At 40.6% G+C, this 18,861-nt stretch overlaps 2 protein-coding genes across 2 annotated transcripts; one reads left to right on the top strand and one right to left on the bottom strand.

Moving 5' to 3' along the window:
- Positions 1-2,071: 2,071 nt before the first annotated feature.
- EVX2 (even-skipped homeobox 2) lies at positions 2,072-5,693 on the bottom strand. The gene is made up of 3 exons (XM_054043284.1): positions 5,270-5,693; positions 3,981-4,231; positions 2,072-2,701 (listed from the first exon to the last, which is right to left on the bottom strand). Exons 1-3 carry the CDS (start codon positions 5,691-5,693, stop codon positions 2,072-2,074), a joined length of 1,305 nt encoding a protein of 434 aa, XP_053899259.1.
- An 8,600-nt stretch (positions 5,694-14,293) lies between these two features.
- HOXD13 (homeobox D13) lies at positions 14,294-17,446 on the top strand. The gene is made up of 2 exons (XM_054044319.1): positions 14,294-14,994; positions 15,700-17,446. The coding sequence occupies exons 1-2, from the start codon at positions 14,370-14,372 to the stop codon at positions 15,948-15,950; spliced, it is 876 nt and encodes a 291-aa protein (XP_053900294.1). The 5' UTR covers positions 14,294-14,369; the 3' UTR covers positions 15,951-17,446.
- Positions 17,447-18,861: the final 1,415 nt, after the last annotated feature.

The following is an 18,861-nucleotide window of genomic DNA, read 5'->3' as shown; positions in this document are numbered from 1 at the left end:
AACCAGCATCCTTATCGATCATTTGATAGACATCTGTCTATCTATCCGTATTTTGGAAAAATGTAAACATTTATTGCCAAAATATTCGTATCTACCATCCAATATGTGTGATCATAACAAATGAATCCAACAATCGAAAAGGTAAAGCTGGTAATAGAGTGCCATGTTTTGGTCTATTTTATTTAGCTTTAAATTATATATTAATAAAAAATTTAAATGTAAACTCAGTGAACAACAGCTGGTATAATCAATTTTTACATAAGTAGTCTTGCTATTTATTTTACAAAATGAAAAAAATTACGCATTAGGTATTTCCTATTTTAGTTTAACGTCCTCTAAGCATTAAATGAATATATCTCGTCAGGAATCCACCCCAGGAGTCTTGGGATATTTTCTCTCCTACCCACCCTCCCGCCGAAGAAATCTGTCCCATCTGACAAAAATCTACTATTTATGTTCACTGAACAAAACAGGATAGCCTTCGAAATAATTTCCTTAAAGTCCATTATTGGTATATGAAAAAAATCCAGTGTCTTAAAAATAGAAGTATTTCAGGACACTTATTTGAAATATATAATAGAGAAGTGTGTGTGTGTGTGTGTGTGTGTGTGTGTGTGTGTACACACGGGGCCTAAACAAGCAATAGCAAGTTAGATGAAGGCTTCAACTCTTCAGAAAAATCTCATTATGTGACGAGAGAAGTGGCTCTGTAGGGAGTATTATGGAAATATCTGGGTTTGATTTAATGAGGCTTTTCACATTGGTGGAATATCAACTTAACAGAGAAAAGTCTACCCGGGGCGCCCAAGTTACCAAAATGAAAATTGGCAATTGAGATGATAAGAACGTGGCTTTCTTGTACGAAATCACTTCAGGTAACAGATATAACATTAAATAACATACATTCTATGTACCAAGAACAATGTTTTATGTACCAAGTCTCTTATCTGTCTCTTCTAATGACTTCCCTTAGCGGGTTGTTAGTACTTGACAGCAGGTCTCTGCGCGGGGAACTTTTTTCCAATTCCACATTCAAAGGAGGTCCATCAGAGAACATGATTGGCAATTTTCGTCATAATCTGCACATTATTAGCATCAGAATCGACATGGCAGTAACACTGGTGGTTTTTGATGTGCCTTTCTTCAAGTTCAAGGAAGTCCCTCCAGTAGCAGTGGCTTGGTATGGCAGGTCTCAGTTATCCAGTGGTGGCTTTTCAGAGGCAAAGGCGTGATAGACATGTATGGGAAATAAATCCAAGAGCCGTTTTACCAAAGAAAAGAAACAGAAAAACATTAAACTGAGAGAAGTACCTAAGGTCAATGCTTCAGGACAGCATCCTATACCTAGAGAGATTCAAGTATTTCCCAGATCGGGTGGATTATGGTAGTTGGAAAGCATGAGTTTAAAACTGCCTCTCCGACTCCTATAGAGCATCCTGTCAATCTCACACTTCCCTTCCCTTTACCGGCCCATCCACAGCAGCCTCATTAGCTACCGCTCTTTCTGCACAGAACAGACGCGAGGCATTTCCAATTGATTCGAACTAAAACGAAATCAGAATAACACAGAAACACTTTCCTCTTCCGTTGACACCCCTCCTCTCCCCCTTCTGTCCCATTTCCAGACGGACGTGGCTGCAGGCTTCACTCAGTCCCTAGGCCAAATTCCCCTTGCACAGGGGGTGAGGTTTGGCTCAGGACCGACTGAGGGCGGCGGGGGTTGGGCCCAGCAAGGAGAACAGAAGCTTTGCACCCAGTGACACCCGTGCAATTCTCCCGGGGGGGGGGGTAGGGCGCCCAGGGCAGCCCTTGGCCCCTGCGCTGCGCTGTCCAGCAAACCCCGCCCCTGGGGCCTGCAGGCATCCCGCGCCTGGCGCTGGGCCCCGGGGGCTGCGGGAGGAGTGCAGGGGGATGTCAGTTCGGGTCCCAGCCCCCTCCCCCGGCTCGTGTCTCCTCCAAAGGGGGGGTGGGTGAACGATACAAAAATAGAAGGAACTTTTCCAGAGCCCGGCTGTGGTCCCCCCTCCCCTGCCCCTTACAAAGGGGTCGCCCCCGGCTGCGGGCGGGGTAGTTATCTGGTGAGCGGCGCCTCCTCCCGCTGGTCCGGGGAGGCGCCCGCGGTTTTGCTCAGCACGGCCGCCGAGTAGGGCAGGAAGCCGCTCTCCGCCCGCTGCGAGGCCGCCGTGCAGGGGAAATCCGAGCCGGAGCCGCGCGAGCCCAGCGCCGCGGCCGCCGCCGCCGTCTGGCTGCTGTGACAGCTGAGGCAGGAGCAGGCCGTGGAGCCGGCGGGGGGCGCCGAAGAAGCCGCGGCCGCCGCGGCCGCCGCCGCCACCGCCGCGCTGCTGTTGAGCCCGGCCGCGGCGGCGGGGGCCTGGTAGAGGCCCGGGTGGCGGAAGCCGCAGAGCAGCTCCGGGCGGGAGTAGGGGTGCGAGAGGGCGCGGAAGGTGTCCAGCGGCCGGATGGAGGTGGCGAAGGGCGAGGCGGCGGCCGCTCCGGAGGCGGCCGCAGCCGCCGCGGCCGCCGTCACCCCCACGTGGGGATAGTAGTGCAGCGGCACGTGCGAGTGGAAGGGGTAGGGCAGGCTCCCCGTGGCCGCCGCGTGAGTCATCATGTAGGTGTAGAAGCTGGGGTCAGCCGGATGGGGCCAGGACATGGCCAGGCGCTGCCGCTTGTCCTTCATCCGTCTGTTCTGGAACCACACCTGGGGGTGGGGAGACACAACACACAGGCCGGCCTTAGACAGCAGCGCAGCAGCGGCTCCGGACACAAACCAAACCCCCACCCAGCTCCCGCCAAAGGCAGCAGTACCTCCCGAGCAGGGCCCGGCTGTGCCGGGCACACTCCCCTCTCCGCCCCCGCCCCCGCTGCTTAGCCTGGCTGTGATTTATTTATTAATTATCCTCCTGGTTTACCACCTAAAAACCTTCCTCCAAATTCGCGCACGCACAAAACCCGCTGACATCAGAGACGGTTAAGGCTGTCAGGAATTGAAAATGAAAGTGGCTCCTTTGAAGGAACCCCGCTGCTTTTATTGGGAAGCTTTTCTGTTTGCTTTTTGTTAATTGCACGGTGTTTGCACACGGCAAAATATTGTTACGTTTTGTTTTTAAAAGCAGCCATACAAACGGCATTCCGAGTTGCAAACACTGCAGCCTTGCTTCTGCCCTGTAACAATGGGCATTTGCATCTGCCTTCCGCTTTAGCATCCTTGCTTTCTATTATTTTCTAAAGCTACATGCAGGAAATGAACATGCCAAAAATACAGATCTTTCTGAAGCATGAAGGAGAGCGTCTAAGATTCGCCCTCTGTAACGGAGCAGCTTGTTTTCTTGTCTCAAGCTTTTTAGTTCCCCACTGCCTCTTTTTAATGTCTTATAATTAACCAAATTATTTAAAATAATCCAACGAAAAGAGATTTCACCCGAATAAATCACTGAAATGCTTTGTGTCAGTCAGACTCTAAATCCATTTTAAATAATACAGCATTTGTCTTTCAAGTGATTTTGTCCGAAATGGGAGAAATATAATTTTATTATACTGACGGTCCAATTCCTCTGCTTCATTTTTTAAAAATATCATTGTTTGTTTCCTTTTTAACGTGCAAGTGCAATACAAATTGACAAGGAAAATTAAAAGGCAAATAAAAAAAAGTTTCAACTCAGAGAAACAAACAAACCCAACAGGAAAGACAAGACCGGATGTTCTTTAACCAAAAGTCACAGATAAAAATAGCTAAGAAACCAGGTGGGAATTACGCAACACTATTTATTTTTATGTTCTATTGTTATGTTATCATTGGATTTATTCTTTTGCCATAAAGGAGGAGGGCACAAGCCACTGCATTTTCCTGTCTGTAAGAAGCATCTATTTAGCCGGGAATTGGGCTCGATCTCATATTTTAAGCTCCCAGACAGCACAAAAGCACCAAAATCCACATCGAGTGTACTAGCCCCGCGTTTGTAGCGCTTCAGCTGAGATACCTTGATGGTGGTCTCAGGGAGGTTGAGCGCTGCGGCCAGTTCGCACCTCCTGGGCCGAGACACATAGTTCTCCCGGTAGAACTCCTTCTCTAGCCTGGCTATCTGCTCCCTGGTGAAGGCGGTGCGGTACCTTCTCACCTGGTCAGCCCCAGAGCCGGAGCTGCCCAGTGCGTTGCTGCTGTGCAGGCTGGTTAAACTCGAACCTGAGGACGAGGTGGTGGTAGTAGGAGCTGAGTTGCTTTCTGAATAGCCTGGCAAACAAGCAAGCAAATTGTGAAATAAAGATTGTTCCTCTAGATGTGTTTGTGTGTATTAAATAAAGCAGGAGGTAACGTTACCAGTCTGGCTGTGAACTCTGATAATTAATGCTAGCTGTCATTGTTACAAATTGCTGCTGTTAATAGAATCAATAAAGTTTTTTTAAATCACTTCATAACGAAATTATTCTAAGTAAATTAGGCATTTTAGTAATTATAGAATTCTAGCTTCTGCAGCAAATTAGCCAAGTCAGAGTGCATATGCAGAGCACAATTTTAGAGATGTGGTACCGCTCTCAGACTGCGATGATCTGATAACTCTAATCTATGAATCAGGTTTAAGAGCTACATGAACGTTTCTTATTTTCGTTTGAGAGGCACAAAATAAGTGCAGCCATAAACAAAGATATGTCTTGCATTATGGTGTAGATTGCTTTTCTTTTGACACATTTGACAAAATGCATCTACTGTTGCCCCAAAGAAATCCATTGATTATTCTCTTATTACACTCCCCAATGCAAATAATTCACCAAATTTATTTCAAACCTGGTACGATGGAGGGATTTTAATAGTCAGCGTTATCAGAGATTGAAAGTGAACAATGGCCAATTATTATTAGTGTGAATACACAATGACACATTTTATACGTACAAAGAAAGACAAATACACACATATACATAGATACATAGATACGTAGATAGTTTCTACGTATCTATATACTCAATTTACTTCATGTATGTATATTTGTATAGATGGAGAAATACTGACAGCTCTACAGAACGAGAAAAACTATATAAATACACATATATCGTTATAGATATGGGAGAAAGAGAGCGATTTCCATGAATATATAGAGACACTTTGCTATATAAACACTGCTTAGTGTATCTGGTGTATCGTGATAACACATTAATAATAATTGTGTGCGATTTTAGCAGTGGCTTCACTATATAGAGAGCACTGTTTCCATAGGCTAACAAGTTTAATCAAAGAACAGTACCGTTGAGCTTGAGAGGATAAAATAATATTTACCTTTGTTATTGTTTTCCTTCAGCTGGGAGGAACTCAGGCTAGTTGGGGAGCGAAGTGCTGAGCAGCCCACCTCCACATCACTGTTCATATCTGCCTCCTGAGCAACTTCTGAATAATGGCTAATTTTCTTCCTGCTTTCCGGCGGAGCAATTTCTGAGGAGACGTTGCTTTCGCTGTTCTGGTGTTGAAGATTGAATAAAGTGTCTATTTCAAATTTGCCTTTGGCCGGGATGTCCCCTATAGTGCTGTGCAGAGAGGCGGAAGTTAGTCTAGGGCTGAGGCGACCAGTGTGTTGAGAATTTTCAAGGGCCTCCAGCACTGCATTTCCAGCTGAGTCTGACAAATTCGAGAGCCTTTTGCCAGCTGTAGGGCTGTGCAGCCCTCTTTCCATCAGTATCATCTCCTTCCTGATTCTGTCCATCATCTCAGCTTTATCAAAAATGTCAAAGTTGCAGGGTTGGTCCTGTACTAATGATGAGCTGCAGCAGGGGCTAATTCACATGCAGCCCGGCAAGTGTCTCTAAATATTATTATCCCTTTTTGAGGGAGGCGTAAAAATTGTGGGATGCCAAAGCGAGGGAATGACTGGTCAAAATGACCCATACATCCTTTCTAGCCCGAAATGTCATTCATCAAAAAGTAGTGCTCGTCATTAAGGTAGGAATGACGCTGTTCGAATAATCATTTATTGTAACAGGTTTATAAGCAAATAAACACAAGCTTCTGTCAGTGGATAATGAAGGCGGCTTCTGAGCAGACAAATATATCCAGGTAGAAAGAAAGAAAGACAAGAAGTGAAGAGTAAAGCTCTTGTCCTTAGCGTGATCAGATCTTGCTTGAATTGCTCTGGGGTTTGGCCTCTGGGGTGAAATTGACAGTCTGATTAATAAAATGAGCTGTGCAACATTTCCCCCTTCATTTAGGTGCATCATTATGCTCTGATTTTTGTTTTGTTGCCTTTTAGGTCCTAATGATGCAGCTTCTTTCTCATTTGTCCTCGGACAGAACTACATGCTAAATAATAGATAATGCTTTATGTATCTAAGAGCGGATTTTAGATCGCAACTAAAGGAAATGTTGGAAGAGGACCTGCGGACTGAGACTACCCTTCCACTGTATTTTATTTACTTTTCTTTTTCAGTTAAGAATGCACTCGTACTTTTATTTAAGAATTTTACTAGCACTCACCCCAACCATCCCCATACACACAAACCTTATACTGAGACTTTTAAAAACTATTGCTGCTGGTACATAACAGTTTAAGTGCATCTACCACAGCAGCCTGCACATGGATTTATTGTAATCCTGGGGGGGGGGTTAGTATATTTTTCTCGTTGCATCCTTAAATATGGTGCCCTTTTTACTTTCTATAATCTTGTTTATTGTCGGAGCTAGTCTACGATTTTTTTCCCCTCTTGGGAAAATATTCTCTGTTGTGCAATTTGATGGCAAAAAATGTCCAAATAACGTTAAATACATTCATGATTTAAAGCACCGTATTGCAGCACTGTCATTTCATTCTCTAGACAGGTTTCTTTTTACACCCTCCCCACGAAAAGCGAAGCATTTTTACAAATATATAGGTATAATGACTTGATTTTAGTATTTCAAAGGCATCAAATAGTAGTAAAGACATGCTCCTCATCATCATTCTTTCTCCAAGGTTACCTGTGGCTTAGTTAGCTGAGCTATCCGTTGTTTTCCGGGTTGATCCGGAGTAAAATGTATTGTGCTGTAAAGGACACGGACTAGCAAGCTTAGTAGACGTGACTATCGGAAAATCTCTCCTCAGTGATAACTTTGATAGTAATAATGAAGCTGATGGCAACCATTTAAACGAAGATAAATCCTTTGTCATTAGCATCTCTGGAGTACTCTTCAATAGCTATCCAATCTCTAGTTTCTGAGAGATTTTTTTTCTACCCACATAGTAAAGTTTTAGATCCTGAGTTTCTGAGTTTGATCAGGTATAGAAATATTCCAACGTTTCCTGTGATTACATAGGATTTTTTTTTTTTTTTTGCCAAGAGAAGCTCTTCCTTGTAATGTTAAAGTCACATCTCCTAAATTCCTATGCTCTTGCCTATGATTCGTACGTCGAAAACGGGATTCTTGTCGGCTTTTTAAGAACGTATTAAAAGTCTCCCTAAACATTCCATGAAATATTTAGGAAACCATTCTACGCATTGTTTATAAAATCCAGCATTCTATTAATGGGAGTTTTATGTCAGCTCTTTGAAATGTGAATTTAGCTGCAGTTTGGTGTCTATGTTTTACAGCCCCAAACCAGACAGAAGTAAATATCAACTTTCACTAACCGCAGGGAGCTTTGAGCAGTGTGCGTAATTTAAACACGAAAAACCTATATTTTAATAGAAGGAATGTAAACGTCAAAGCCCTATATATTGCCAACACAATCCAAGCGTACACTTTCTGAAACTATATTTCTCCATAAATAATTTTAAACCCGTAAGAGATGGTGATATAGTTGCCTTTCTTACCCCAATATAAGTGGTGACAAAGCGGTATCTTCTGTTTTATCAGGAGAGAGCACAATTTCCTACACCGATATTTACTGAAAAGATACAGTTGTCTGACAGTCTCCATAGGCTATCCTGTTATTAAAATGTTATAAGGATAGCAGTTCCCTGAGATTAAACAATTCTGAACAGGAGAGTGACGATGTACATATTGGGCTCTGTTTGTAGGTACTGTAAACACTGCCTAACTTTAATTCAAAAACTTCTCTATTATTGACTATAGATGGGTAATCCAGACTGTAACCAAACTTTCCATCGGAAAAGGTACTGGTCCCTGTTAAATACAAACTTATGTTTTACCAGTTGAAATAATTATTATGCAAAATACCCCTCCTAAATATAGAGCTGAAAGCCGATTTCGTCCAGATTGATTAGTGCGTTACTAGTTATAGGAGGGGAAACGGAAGACTGTGGGTTGCTTTATTGCTGTCGTTTGGCGCCCCCGTCTGTTTTCTTAAATACTTTAACTGGGTTAGTATCTTTCCCCCCCTTTTTTGAAAACCACAGCTAGACACCACATCTCCAACACACATCTGAACACTACCAAATCCAATAGAGCTTTATATTCCAAAAATGTTACTGCACCACTAAAAAGAAAATAACTGTTTTATGATATATTGCAGGTGAAATAGGCTACAACAAAACTCCCAATGTGAAAAATATGTTATACACAAGGTCGACTGTGCATTACCTTAATTAATGTTTTGTTACATTGTGCACCTTTTAAATAATACTAATACTTCAGTTTATGAATAATGTGTTTCAAAATGTAGCTACATTCGCATGGTGGGCAAATTACATGCCATAAAGACGGTAATAATCCTCTCTTAAATAAATATTAAGTAACATAAACAATCAGCACAATACAATTAATCATTCCTCTCAAGAATGGATATCCACTACAAACTAATTGTTTGATATTTATATTCTTAGAAAACTAGATTGATATATTTTTATAAAAGTTTTTAGTTTTTCTTTTAATAATGAGTGCAGTCTAGAAAACTTTCAACACATATTTAAAGGGTTATATCAGCAAGCAAATGTAAAGGAAGTGATATAGACCGATGAAAATAGATGAGTTTTTGCTACCCTCTGTTTACTCAGTTGTTCTTATAAGCTATAAATAGCTGCCTAGGCCTACAGCCAAAGGATTTTATTTTATCTTGAGAGTTGTTACTTATGATATCAAATAATATTTTGATCGTCTGTTAAATCTTCACTGAAAGAGAAATTCATATTAGATCGACTGAAATCTCAACCAGTTTTTAACTAGTTTTAAGGTGTTCTTGGGAACACTGGCTAAAATATTTGTTTTTTTTTTCTTAACTTTGGGTGTTCAGAGGTAAATTGTAAAACATTATTATTATTACAGGTAACATACAAGGTATAGATGCACTATTTCAGGTGGGAGCTGGCAAAAAACTTCTGGTTGCATATGTCTATATTGTCCCTCAAGTAACTAAAGGCCCGGTGTTGCAGTTGATTTCACCCAGGCATCTATAGGAGGACGCAGGCTCAAGTAGATAGTGATCCATGAGCTTTGCCCAATTGTTATGAAAAGTGGTGAAAAAAGAGAATTTTCATGTGTAGGTGAAATAGTCTGATGAGATCTATCGTTATTACACAATGTCGCTTTGCCCTTGACTTGATTACTCACAAAATGAAACTAGCGCCTATGTTTGCTTTATTTACTTATAGTTCTATAGCGAATTATAGGAAGGCTTGTTTTACGAAGGAAAAATACAAGCTGAGATTTATTGCACTAAGGCAATTATACCTGAAAGTTTGTGCTAAGACAACAGGTTCACTTTCTGTAGGAACCCTCTTCCCTCTTTTGTAGTATATATAGATAAAGATACTAAAGCAGGTATTTCACTCTTGCAAGCTAGAAAGTCCAATTCTATAATTCAAGGAAACAATACAGTTCAAACTTACATTATTAATCTGCACTCTGAGCCTCCACAGAAAAACGTGTAGAGCCATCTAGTGACACAGCTGGGATCCTACATCGTACGATATAATCATGGGAAATGCTGAATGATGCAACTTGAGAGAATGTCTCTCTCTGCTTACACCTCAAACTCTGCAAAAACTGGGAGCCATTTAATATTGTTGCTGAAGACTTGCTGCTGGGTACAGCAGCTGCCTGGAGTTTTACTGGAGACATCCGTGCTTTCTATGAGCCCATATTCTTCTCCTCTATATAAAGATATAATTAAAGTACAAATATCCTACATACACCTACATATATACACATACTTATATTTATTCTACTTCCTAATGAGAGGTGGACAAAGCTAGAATTATTATTTAGGAGGACTCTAGCATAGTTGTCTAATTACTTGTGCTTTTTAAAATATTTCACTGCCATGGTAAATATACAACTTGATTACAACTCAAAGAAAGCTTTGAGCACCATATATTACAAAGTTAATAACATTGTGTCTTTTTGTGTTAGCTTCACGAATGGGACGTATGATGCTAAGTTCAGCTGATAACATTTTATGTGATGTAAAAGTTATTTCGGTTTAAACCGAACCGTTCCCTGCAGCGACTTGTATGCAACGCCAGCACGAGTTATGATTCTAAATATTGGCTGGGACTTATGAAAGGTTTTATACCCGTTTCTGGGGGGTGGGGTGGAAACATGTTAAACACTCACGTTTGCTTAAAAGTCTTCTTGGATTTTGTAGAGGCCACTGTGCAGAGTGATATTTTTCAATGTTCTAAAGCTCAGGGACTGGACTCGGTGACCTCTCAAGGTCCTTTACAGGCTTACATTACTATGAGTCTATGAACATGTATCTTTCAAATATCAAAGTCAATTGACTTCCTAAATAAAGTTCTGTGCATCCATAAGACAGATTTGGAAAACATATTTTAACATATATCCTTACACGGCAATTAAGCCTTTTCTTTGTTGCAAGTGTTTCAATTTCTACTAGGTCTTTTTGTTGAGTTGGAAGAAAAAGAAACACAGAAAATAAACAATGTTTGTCCCCTTAGTCACTAAAAACATAAACTGGTTAAAATTAAACAAAGAAATCTAGCGAGGATTGGAGAAGGTAGATGTTGAAATATTTCTGATCTCCTTATTTTGTAAATGAGCTATTCAGGCTGAACCAAACGTGCAAAGTTCCTTGGTTTGTTAGGTATGGTTTTGTTTTCTGCAGCAAACCATAGCAATAGACCGTGACTTCAGAAGGGCAATCGAAATGAAGAAATAGATTTAAAATATAGCTAAGAAGAGGACAACGTTACCAAAGCCAGATCACATGACAGCCTGGTAAAGAGGTAAAAGAAGGAGGTGGCGGAAGGATGAGGGTGTGTTTGCTGGGCAGACGGAAAAGAGAGGTGAAAGAGAGTAGCACAGCAATTGCTCAATCCGTACGTTTAATTAGGACAAAGATTTGATTACTAACTCTAGTAGATTTTTTCCGAAGATTTTTGAGGACATGAGATATTTTCAAAATCATAAAATGCCGCATAGTTCTTTATTGGACGAGCTCAGTAACTTTCTTGCATGATGTGCTTGCAGATATCTAGCTAATGTATTATACTGGTGCCCGTATTATTTCTAAATGGAAAATTTAATACAGATATGATGTCAACTATGCACACACTTACCGGGAAGGAAAATTATTCTGTAACATTCTGGAGCAAATGAAAACATCCATTATTACGATCTACTAACAAGTTTCAAAGTTGTCAGTTGCCACTGCCTTCTAACATACTTTTTCACAATAAATGAAGTAGATAAGGAATCGTTTTAGAATACTTTATTATCAAAAGTATAATATTACACAGAAGCAAGAATTAATTAGTCTAGATTCTTGTTCTACACCTAAGTGTACCACATAGTTAAAGCAACAAATCTTAACACATGTAAACTGGGTGTGTATTTTCAGACATTATAAAGAGACTTTGACTTTTGAACTCATTATTTTTATTCACATTCATAATATCCTGTTCGTGCAAAGCATGAGAGTAAGGCAATGCTATGTTTTTACACACCTCACAAAATGACATATTACTGAGTTTCAAATTATTGATCCCAAACCACGGTTCAGAGACATAGTCTCACTGGGCATGGAATCATAGAAACACTCATTGAAGCGAAAGTCGTATTTGGTGTTATTTCGCGCTAAGACATAATAAATTAATTTGCTTTGATGTAATAGGGCTAAACAGACAAGAAACTTCATACTTTAAGTTTCTTTTATTTTTATTAATCACTTTTTTATATTTTTATGACAGGAAAGATAATTACAATATACGTATTGGCTAGAAGAACTACAGTACGAGATAAAAACAGAAAATTGCACATGGCCAATGCAATACACATTTTCGATCTTAAATACCTCAGAATATTCTATATTTTAGTGAAGAATCCATGGGAAAGCTGAATTCAGTTAAATAAAGGAATGAGTCTTTACTTGTATCCTTAGGAACCACTTTCCTAATTAGGTACCATTTTATATCCTGGGAACAAATACTGAGTCGGCTTATAATTGAGCGAAATACGTTGCCCCGTCTGGTTTATTTATTTGACTTCTTACCTGATTATGAAAGATTAAGAGTAATTAAGTGGTTGGAGCTAATGAACACGAACTTGTGTTTGCCAGGCGGTTGTTATTGTGATTATTGGCACCAGTTTGTCATTCCTCACCCCACTTCCAGAAACTGCCAAATATTATTAGACTTGCTACAAAGCTAAAAGACCTGCTAGTACTGCGAAGCGGTTCGCTTTCTCATTCAACTCACTTAAGCCAGTGTTACTAAAGAGAGATCATAGTTTTTTATATATAAAATACCCCAACGGGCTTGTGATCCTTGGTTGTTATTATCAATGCAAATTGCATTTCAAAACAAAATCATGTCATATATGAATTTCGCTTTCCATAACCTGTCCCTTTCTTTGAATCTTCCACTGTGTTGTTTTGTGTGTGTGTGTATGTTTTAAGCATTCAAAACATATCTATTATCATTTTAATTTTAAAAACCCCTCTTCCTTTTACTTTGGAGAAGCTTCCCTGTAGTAACTTGTTGCATTTTACGTCCAAGTTTGCGTGTTAAGTGTTTGCAACAAGTAAACCCAGAGCAAGGACGCTGAAAGGAGCCAATCCAATAAGACTGAAATATGTTTATAGAACGTGCTACATTTTAGGATCTTTGCATTACAGCAAGTTCAAAATCGACACAGCACTCGTGTCGATTAGACAATATAAAGATTTGCGGCAGTCTTGGAAAGTTAATCCTAGAACCATAATAATAATAAGCAAACACGGCATTTTAACTTGTCAGTTTTACCACTAGATTAACTGACACTTCAAGAAAAAAGCCACATGTAATGAATCCCAGGTTTAACATCTTGTGCAGTACACAGACAGTGGATTTTAATGGCTATCTTGTGCAATACACAGACAGTGGATTTTAATGGCTATCAGCAATGATATAAGATCTGCCATTTATGTATGCGTGTTTGTGTGTCTGTGATCTTACACACACGCATATATCTATATATGTTTATGTACTATACTTTTCAGAAATAACGTAAACAGCACTGTCATTTATATACCCTATTAGAGCACATAGTAAATTGCGTATATATATCTAGTATCCAAATGATAATAATAACAAAACCATGCGAAGTCTTATATTTCTTAATAAGATAGTAGAAAGATACTGCAAACTTCCGTGTAGCAGTCATTAATAACTCAAAAATGTCAATACATCTATTTAGGAAAGGAACGTTTAATTCTAAACTAAATGGTTATTTAAATACATCCCATTATGTGCATTTAGCAGTAACCGTTCAAATATCGGAGTAGGATCATTAATTAAAACAATTTGGCTGCTAGTAATTAGCAACTTTCCGTGACTTTGAGCCATAATTTAAATAACCATAATGAAGTAAGAGACATAATCTCAAGTGTGAAGAACTGCAGTAAACACCGAGATATTCTGGACAATGACAATACATTTCCCTTCCGTCCCTTCCTGCGCATTAGATCTACTTCCTTCTCTGGGATCCGTTTGGTCTTGCTTTGTGCTGAATAATTAAAGGGTTAACCAATACGGTCAAAAAGTTGGAGCGCTTGTTTGTTTTCTTCCTTTCTTTATTTTAAGCCTTTTGAAGAGATGGAAGCGAGCTGGGAGATAAAGCACCGCTGGTGCGGCAGAAAAGGGGGCCATAAAACCCCTCTCCCATCAGCGTAATCAGCGCGTTTCGGAGTAAACTCCCGTGGAACAGCACTGTAAAATATGAATAAGTGAGGCAAGGGGACTCGCGGGTCCCGGGCAGGGGCTGAGAGCTCAGAACTAGTTCATGCGCCTGGAGGATCACATGCTCCTCGGCAGCCTATGGGGCGCCCCCGGACTCAAGCAAACTAATCTGGAGCAGGCCGCCCCCATCCCCTTTCCCCCTCCCAACCTGAAGTTAGTTTTTATAAACGTACCACAATGATCTAACCTGTTGGAGGCAATAACAATGTGCACCATGCCTAGCCCGGGACCGAGCCGCAGCCAGGGATGTGCAAGGCCATGAGCAAAGCCGCGAGATGGAAGGATTAAGAGGAGACGGGGGCGGCGGCGCCTCCGGCCAGTGCCGCAATTTTCTCTCTTCGCCCGTGTTCGGGGCGGCTCACTCGGGCCGCTCGGCGGCCGCCCCAGGGTTCGCGTACGCTGGGGGCCCGGAGCGCTCGGGTTCCGCGGCCCGCTCCGATCCGCCCTCCAAAGAGTGCCCGGGCTCCGCCGCTCCGCCGGCCACCCCGGCGCTGGGCTACGGCTATCACTTTGGCAATGGATATTACAGCTGTCGGATGTCCCACGGGGTCGGGATTCAGCAGAACGCCCTGAAGTCTTCCCCCCATGCCTCCATTGGCGGCTTTCCTGTGGAAAAGTATATGGACGTCTCCAGTTTGGCCAGCACAAGCGTCCCCGCCAATGAAGTCTCCTCCCGGGCCAAGGAAGTGTCCTTTTACCAGGGCTATACCAACCCTTACCAGCACGTTCCTGGGTACATAGACATGGTCTCCACGTTCGGCTCTGGGGAGCCGAGGCACGAAACATACATCTCAATGGAGGGCTATCAGTCTTGGACTCTGGCTAATGGCTGGAACAGTCAGGTTTACTGTGCTAAAGACCAGGCCCAGAGCTCACATTTTTGGAAATCGTCCTTTCCAGGTACGCGAGGGAGAGCTTTGGTCTGAGTTTAATTTCCACCCTGTGTTACACTAGCCGGCCTGGCGACCTGGTTACTCTGCGCACACAGCCACCCGGGGTAGGGGAAAATGTTTGTTAATATCACATTCTGTGTTTCCACCCTGTGTGGTAGATCCCAGAGCCCTGGAACTTAGCATGCCCAGCTGTCCTAGCCTTATGGCTAGTTTTAATTTGTTCTGATGATTGGATTTTATTCACTTTTGCCTTTGATATTTTGGGAAGATGTGCAAATTGATGTCTCGAATGCTTGGGATTATCTGTTATTCAGGTTAGCACTTAAGACTCACCCCAGAGTAGTTAAGAAACTGCATGCGGTGAGTGTGCACATGCACAAAACCACTTGCAGACAGACACAGGGAAACACACAGTAAGCAAAGTTCTCCGTGTACTTTACATACATATAACTAAACTCAACCCCCCAGCAAAAACCCCCCACTGCGAAACTTTGCAGGCTCGCTACCATGCAGGTTTGGAAAGCGATGACAGACCATCAAGATTTTCGTGCTTTAATAGCGTGTAAATAATGTGGATGTGTAAATAATAATAAGCTGTAAACAACCTAACGTTATTTATTTTCCCATGAAAACCAGTGCCCAGCAAGTATCAGTTAAGATTTAAACGCCTGTAATAAAATTCTAATTTTTCGCATAATGTCTTTTACAATAGGGGACGTTGCACTAAACCAGCCAGATATGTGTGTCTACAGACGTGGAAGAAAGAAGCGAGTGCCATATACAAAACTGCAACTTAAAGAACTCGAGAATGAATATGCCATTAACAAGTTCATTAACAAGGACAAGAGGCGAAGGATATCCGCAGCCACAAACCTGTCTGAGAGACAAGTTACCATTTGGTTTCAGAATAGAAGGGTGAAGGATAAGAAAATAGTCTCAAAGCTGAAGGACAATGTATCTTGATCTATTGGTTGTGGACAGTGACGGAAATATAAATACAATTTACGATCAGCTAAAGACTTTTGGAAAGACTTGAAAATATATTTAATATTTTCCCCCCTTCCTACGGCGGCGAGATTTTGTGATTTGCTTTTAATTAATGTCAGCATTTTTCTCTGATCCGTGGAGAATGCTGCCAAAACTTGACTTTGTAGTTCTGTTTCTTTCTTCTTTTTAGTGTATTTTAATATCTTCTGTTCCTCCCTCTAGGCCAGTATAAACGACTTTAAGTATGTTGATCAGTTACAATTATAATTTTCTTAAATACTTATCTGTTTTTTTCTGTAAAATTGTCTCTGAACGGCCGGTTGCCACGACTGTCAGTTGTGATTTGGTATCATAAATTTCATAACGATGCAGAATTCTTTAAAAAAAAACAATTAATGTAATGTAATTGGGGATTAAGAAATAATTACAACACTGTTCTCAGTCTAAAATAAAGTGAGCCCACCAGCATATAAAGTGAGTGGTTGTTAATGTGAAAATAGCTACTTTTATGTAGTTGGGAGGTGATTATTATTTTTTCAGAAAATAATGTTATTTGGAGCCAGATTGGAACTAGAAAAACATATTTAACTTCCGCTGTTTCCATGACTGTCTGTATTCCACATATTGGGGGGGGGGTTACTTTGTAGTCATTTGCAGATTAATGATTTCATACTCCCTAATTTAAAGAATAACAAAATATTCTGTGCAGATGCATTTATTCGAATGCATCACACACAATTACTTCAAACAATACAGTTTTATAGGGTTATAATTTGCTCTTCATTAGTAAAGATAGTCCGAAACAGATAAGTTTTATGAGTTTATAGCTAGCTAGTTAGCTGCATACTAGGAACACACAGTTAAATTGAATTCCAGTGTTTAATCATATTGCATATAGAGGACATGCTGTATAAAGGTGTGTATAAACGTATGTGTATTTTTCTATAATGTATTGGATGCCCTATTATCCTGTTTGTCTGAACAAGCACAAGACTCTCCACCTTCACCCTATCATGTGGTTTGAAAACTTCTTGTTACAGAAGTGAATCTTGCTGATACCTTTCAGTTACAAAAATACACGGGTGTTAATGAAAGAAGCAATAAATGATGACTTTCGAAAGATGCCGTAATTTATTTAGATCAGAGAGGCTGGCGGTTGTGTTTTAGTTTTGTTTGAATTTTAGTGTGCGTGTTATGGTACCCATGCAGTGATTTTGATCATACAAGTCAGTTTACTGCTAGGAGAGAAAAGAGAAAATGTCTCCATTTATGTTTCGTGTAATTATTAAACTATGTTGTGTTCCGAACTATTATTATTTATTATAATAGCCTATTGCTCTAAACACGTTGATACTTAACGTATGGTGGTAAGACATACACTAAGTCTCTTTCCATCAAACGATATTGTTTCCGTTCTTGTTTTAAGGTCTGCTTTTACTTGGAATTGTGTTGGAAATAGGTTCTCAACTTCAAAGCCGTGAATAAGTTTGTCAAGAGCTCCTTAAAACGTCTTCAATAAAAACGATTTCCTTTCAATAGAAACACAGTTGAAGAAAATCGCATTTATTTTTACAGCATGGCGTTTTGTAGGCTGCATTATGGAAAGGCTACTTTTATGGCTTGATTGATTTTTTTTAAAAAAGCAAGTCAGATATCTAACGACAGGCTGCATTAAAAAGTCGAGAATACAACCCAAAGACGCGGCTCTTGCTATACCAGATCTTTGTATAATGAGTAAAAGATGCTTTCTGCCTACAGTTTGCTATACGAAACATAATTGTGGTTTTCCAGCAACTTCAGCTCCACTGTGATATTTCGTCTGCGCAACAAATGCAGCTTCTTTGAGCAGCCTTGCGGTGTTTTAAATGTTCCATACGTGTTGGCTTCACGTGGCATTTCAGAATATTTGTTGTGTCCTTGGGCCCGAATCTGCATTCATACACCAACAAGGCTCCCTGATGCAGCTCGTTTGGCAGAGTGTGGAGTTCAGAATGCGTCCCAGACTTTTTGTCAGACCATTCATTTAACAAAATGACCTGTTCAGCGAAGTGTTAGGCTCACACGTTACCCTTACACTTATTCCCACCCTCGCCCCCACCTTCCTTTTTAACTCGGAAAAAAAATCTCCCTCCGCTGGAAAGCTAGGTTCCAAATTGGATTTTCTTTCCCTGGGAAAATAAGAGACTTTGGGGGAACATAAAATCTCTAACCTGAAGTACATAGGAGGTAGAGTAAATGTCCAAAAAAGTGTTGACCCTTCTCTGATAATCAAAACTGCCTTTGTTTAGAACTTTAAAAATCCCTTTTCTCTATATATTTTAAAGTCCGTCTATCTGTTAGAACCTTTTCATCCTATTTTTTAAATACTTTTAAACTAAGAAATACTCATTGGTTAGATTGTTATTGCTAACATTTAGTTTTCTTTTTGCCCAGAACTCTCTCGTATTATATTATGTTTTGATGTAAGGTTAACCTTTACTCTCAGTTTGTATCAGAATACTGAGATGCAGATTTAGCCAAGATTACAACTCCACTTTACATGCAAATTATACATGAGAATGAAATCTGAACGCGCTACTAACTCAATCACACGTGAGGAGTTTCCTTTTAATTTGTGTCCCATGGAACCTAACGTGCAGAAAGAGAAAGAAAAATGCAACTATAGTCAGAAAGGCGAGGGCTTCCTTTTTGCCTCATCATCTGCATTTCGAAACATTATTTTAAAATGATACTATCTGTAGATACACATACAAAGAGCACGGAAGTGATATGGAAGAAATTAAAGAATGCTTCGGCAGAAAGTATGGACAGCTGCGGTAGTGCTAGAGGCAACGTCTACATCACAGGCTATTGGGATCTGTACAGTTGTTTGGAATATCAGATGAAT

This window comes from Malaclemys terrapin, chromosome 11 (assembly GCF_027887155.1).
Source record: "Malaclemys terrapin pileata isolate rMalTer1 chromosome 11, rMalTer1.hap1, whole genome shotgun sequence".
In the NCBI taxonomy this organism is placed as follows: Eukaryota; Metazoa; Chordata; order Testudines; family Emydidae; genus Malaclemys; species Malaclemys terrapin.
Note: the sequence above shows the minus strand (reverse complement) of the source record. Positions and strands in the feature narration are given on the sequence as shown.

What these genes read in the sequence shown, in the direction of transcription:
- EVX2 (XM_054043284.1), bottom strand. Translation starts at nt 5,693, where the DNA reads ATGATGGACAGAATCAGGAAGGAGATGATACTGATGGAAAGAGGGCTG. An exon ending in GAAGGAAAACAATAACAAAG is followed by an intron (nt 4,232 to 5,269) that starts GTAAATATTATT and finishes CTTGTTTGCCAG; the next exon opens with GCTATTCAGAAAGCAACTCA. An exon ending in TCCCTGAGACCACCATCAAG is followed by an intron (nt 2,702 to 3,980) that starts GTATCTCAGCTG and finishes CCCCACCCCCAG; the next exon opens with GTGTGGTTCCAGAACAGACG.
- HOXD13 (XM_054044319.1), top strand. Translation starts at nt 14,370, where the DNA reads ATGGAAGGATTAAGAGGAGACGGGGGCGGCGGCGCCTCCGGCCAGTGC. An exon ending in TTGGAAATCGTCCTTTCCAG is followed by an intron (nt 14,995 to 15,699) that starts GTACGCGAGGGA and finishes CTTTTACAATAG; the next exon opens with GGGACGTTGCACTAAACCAG.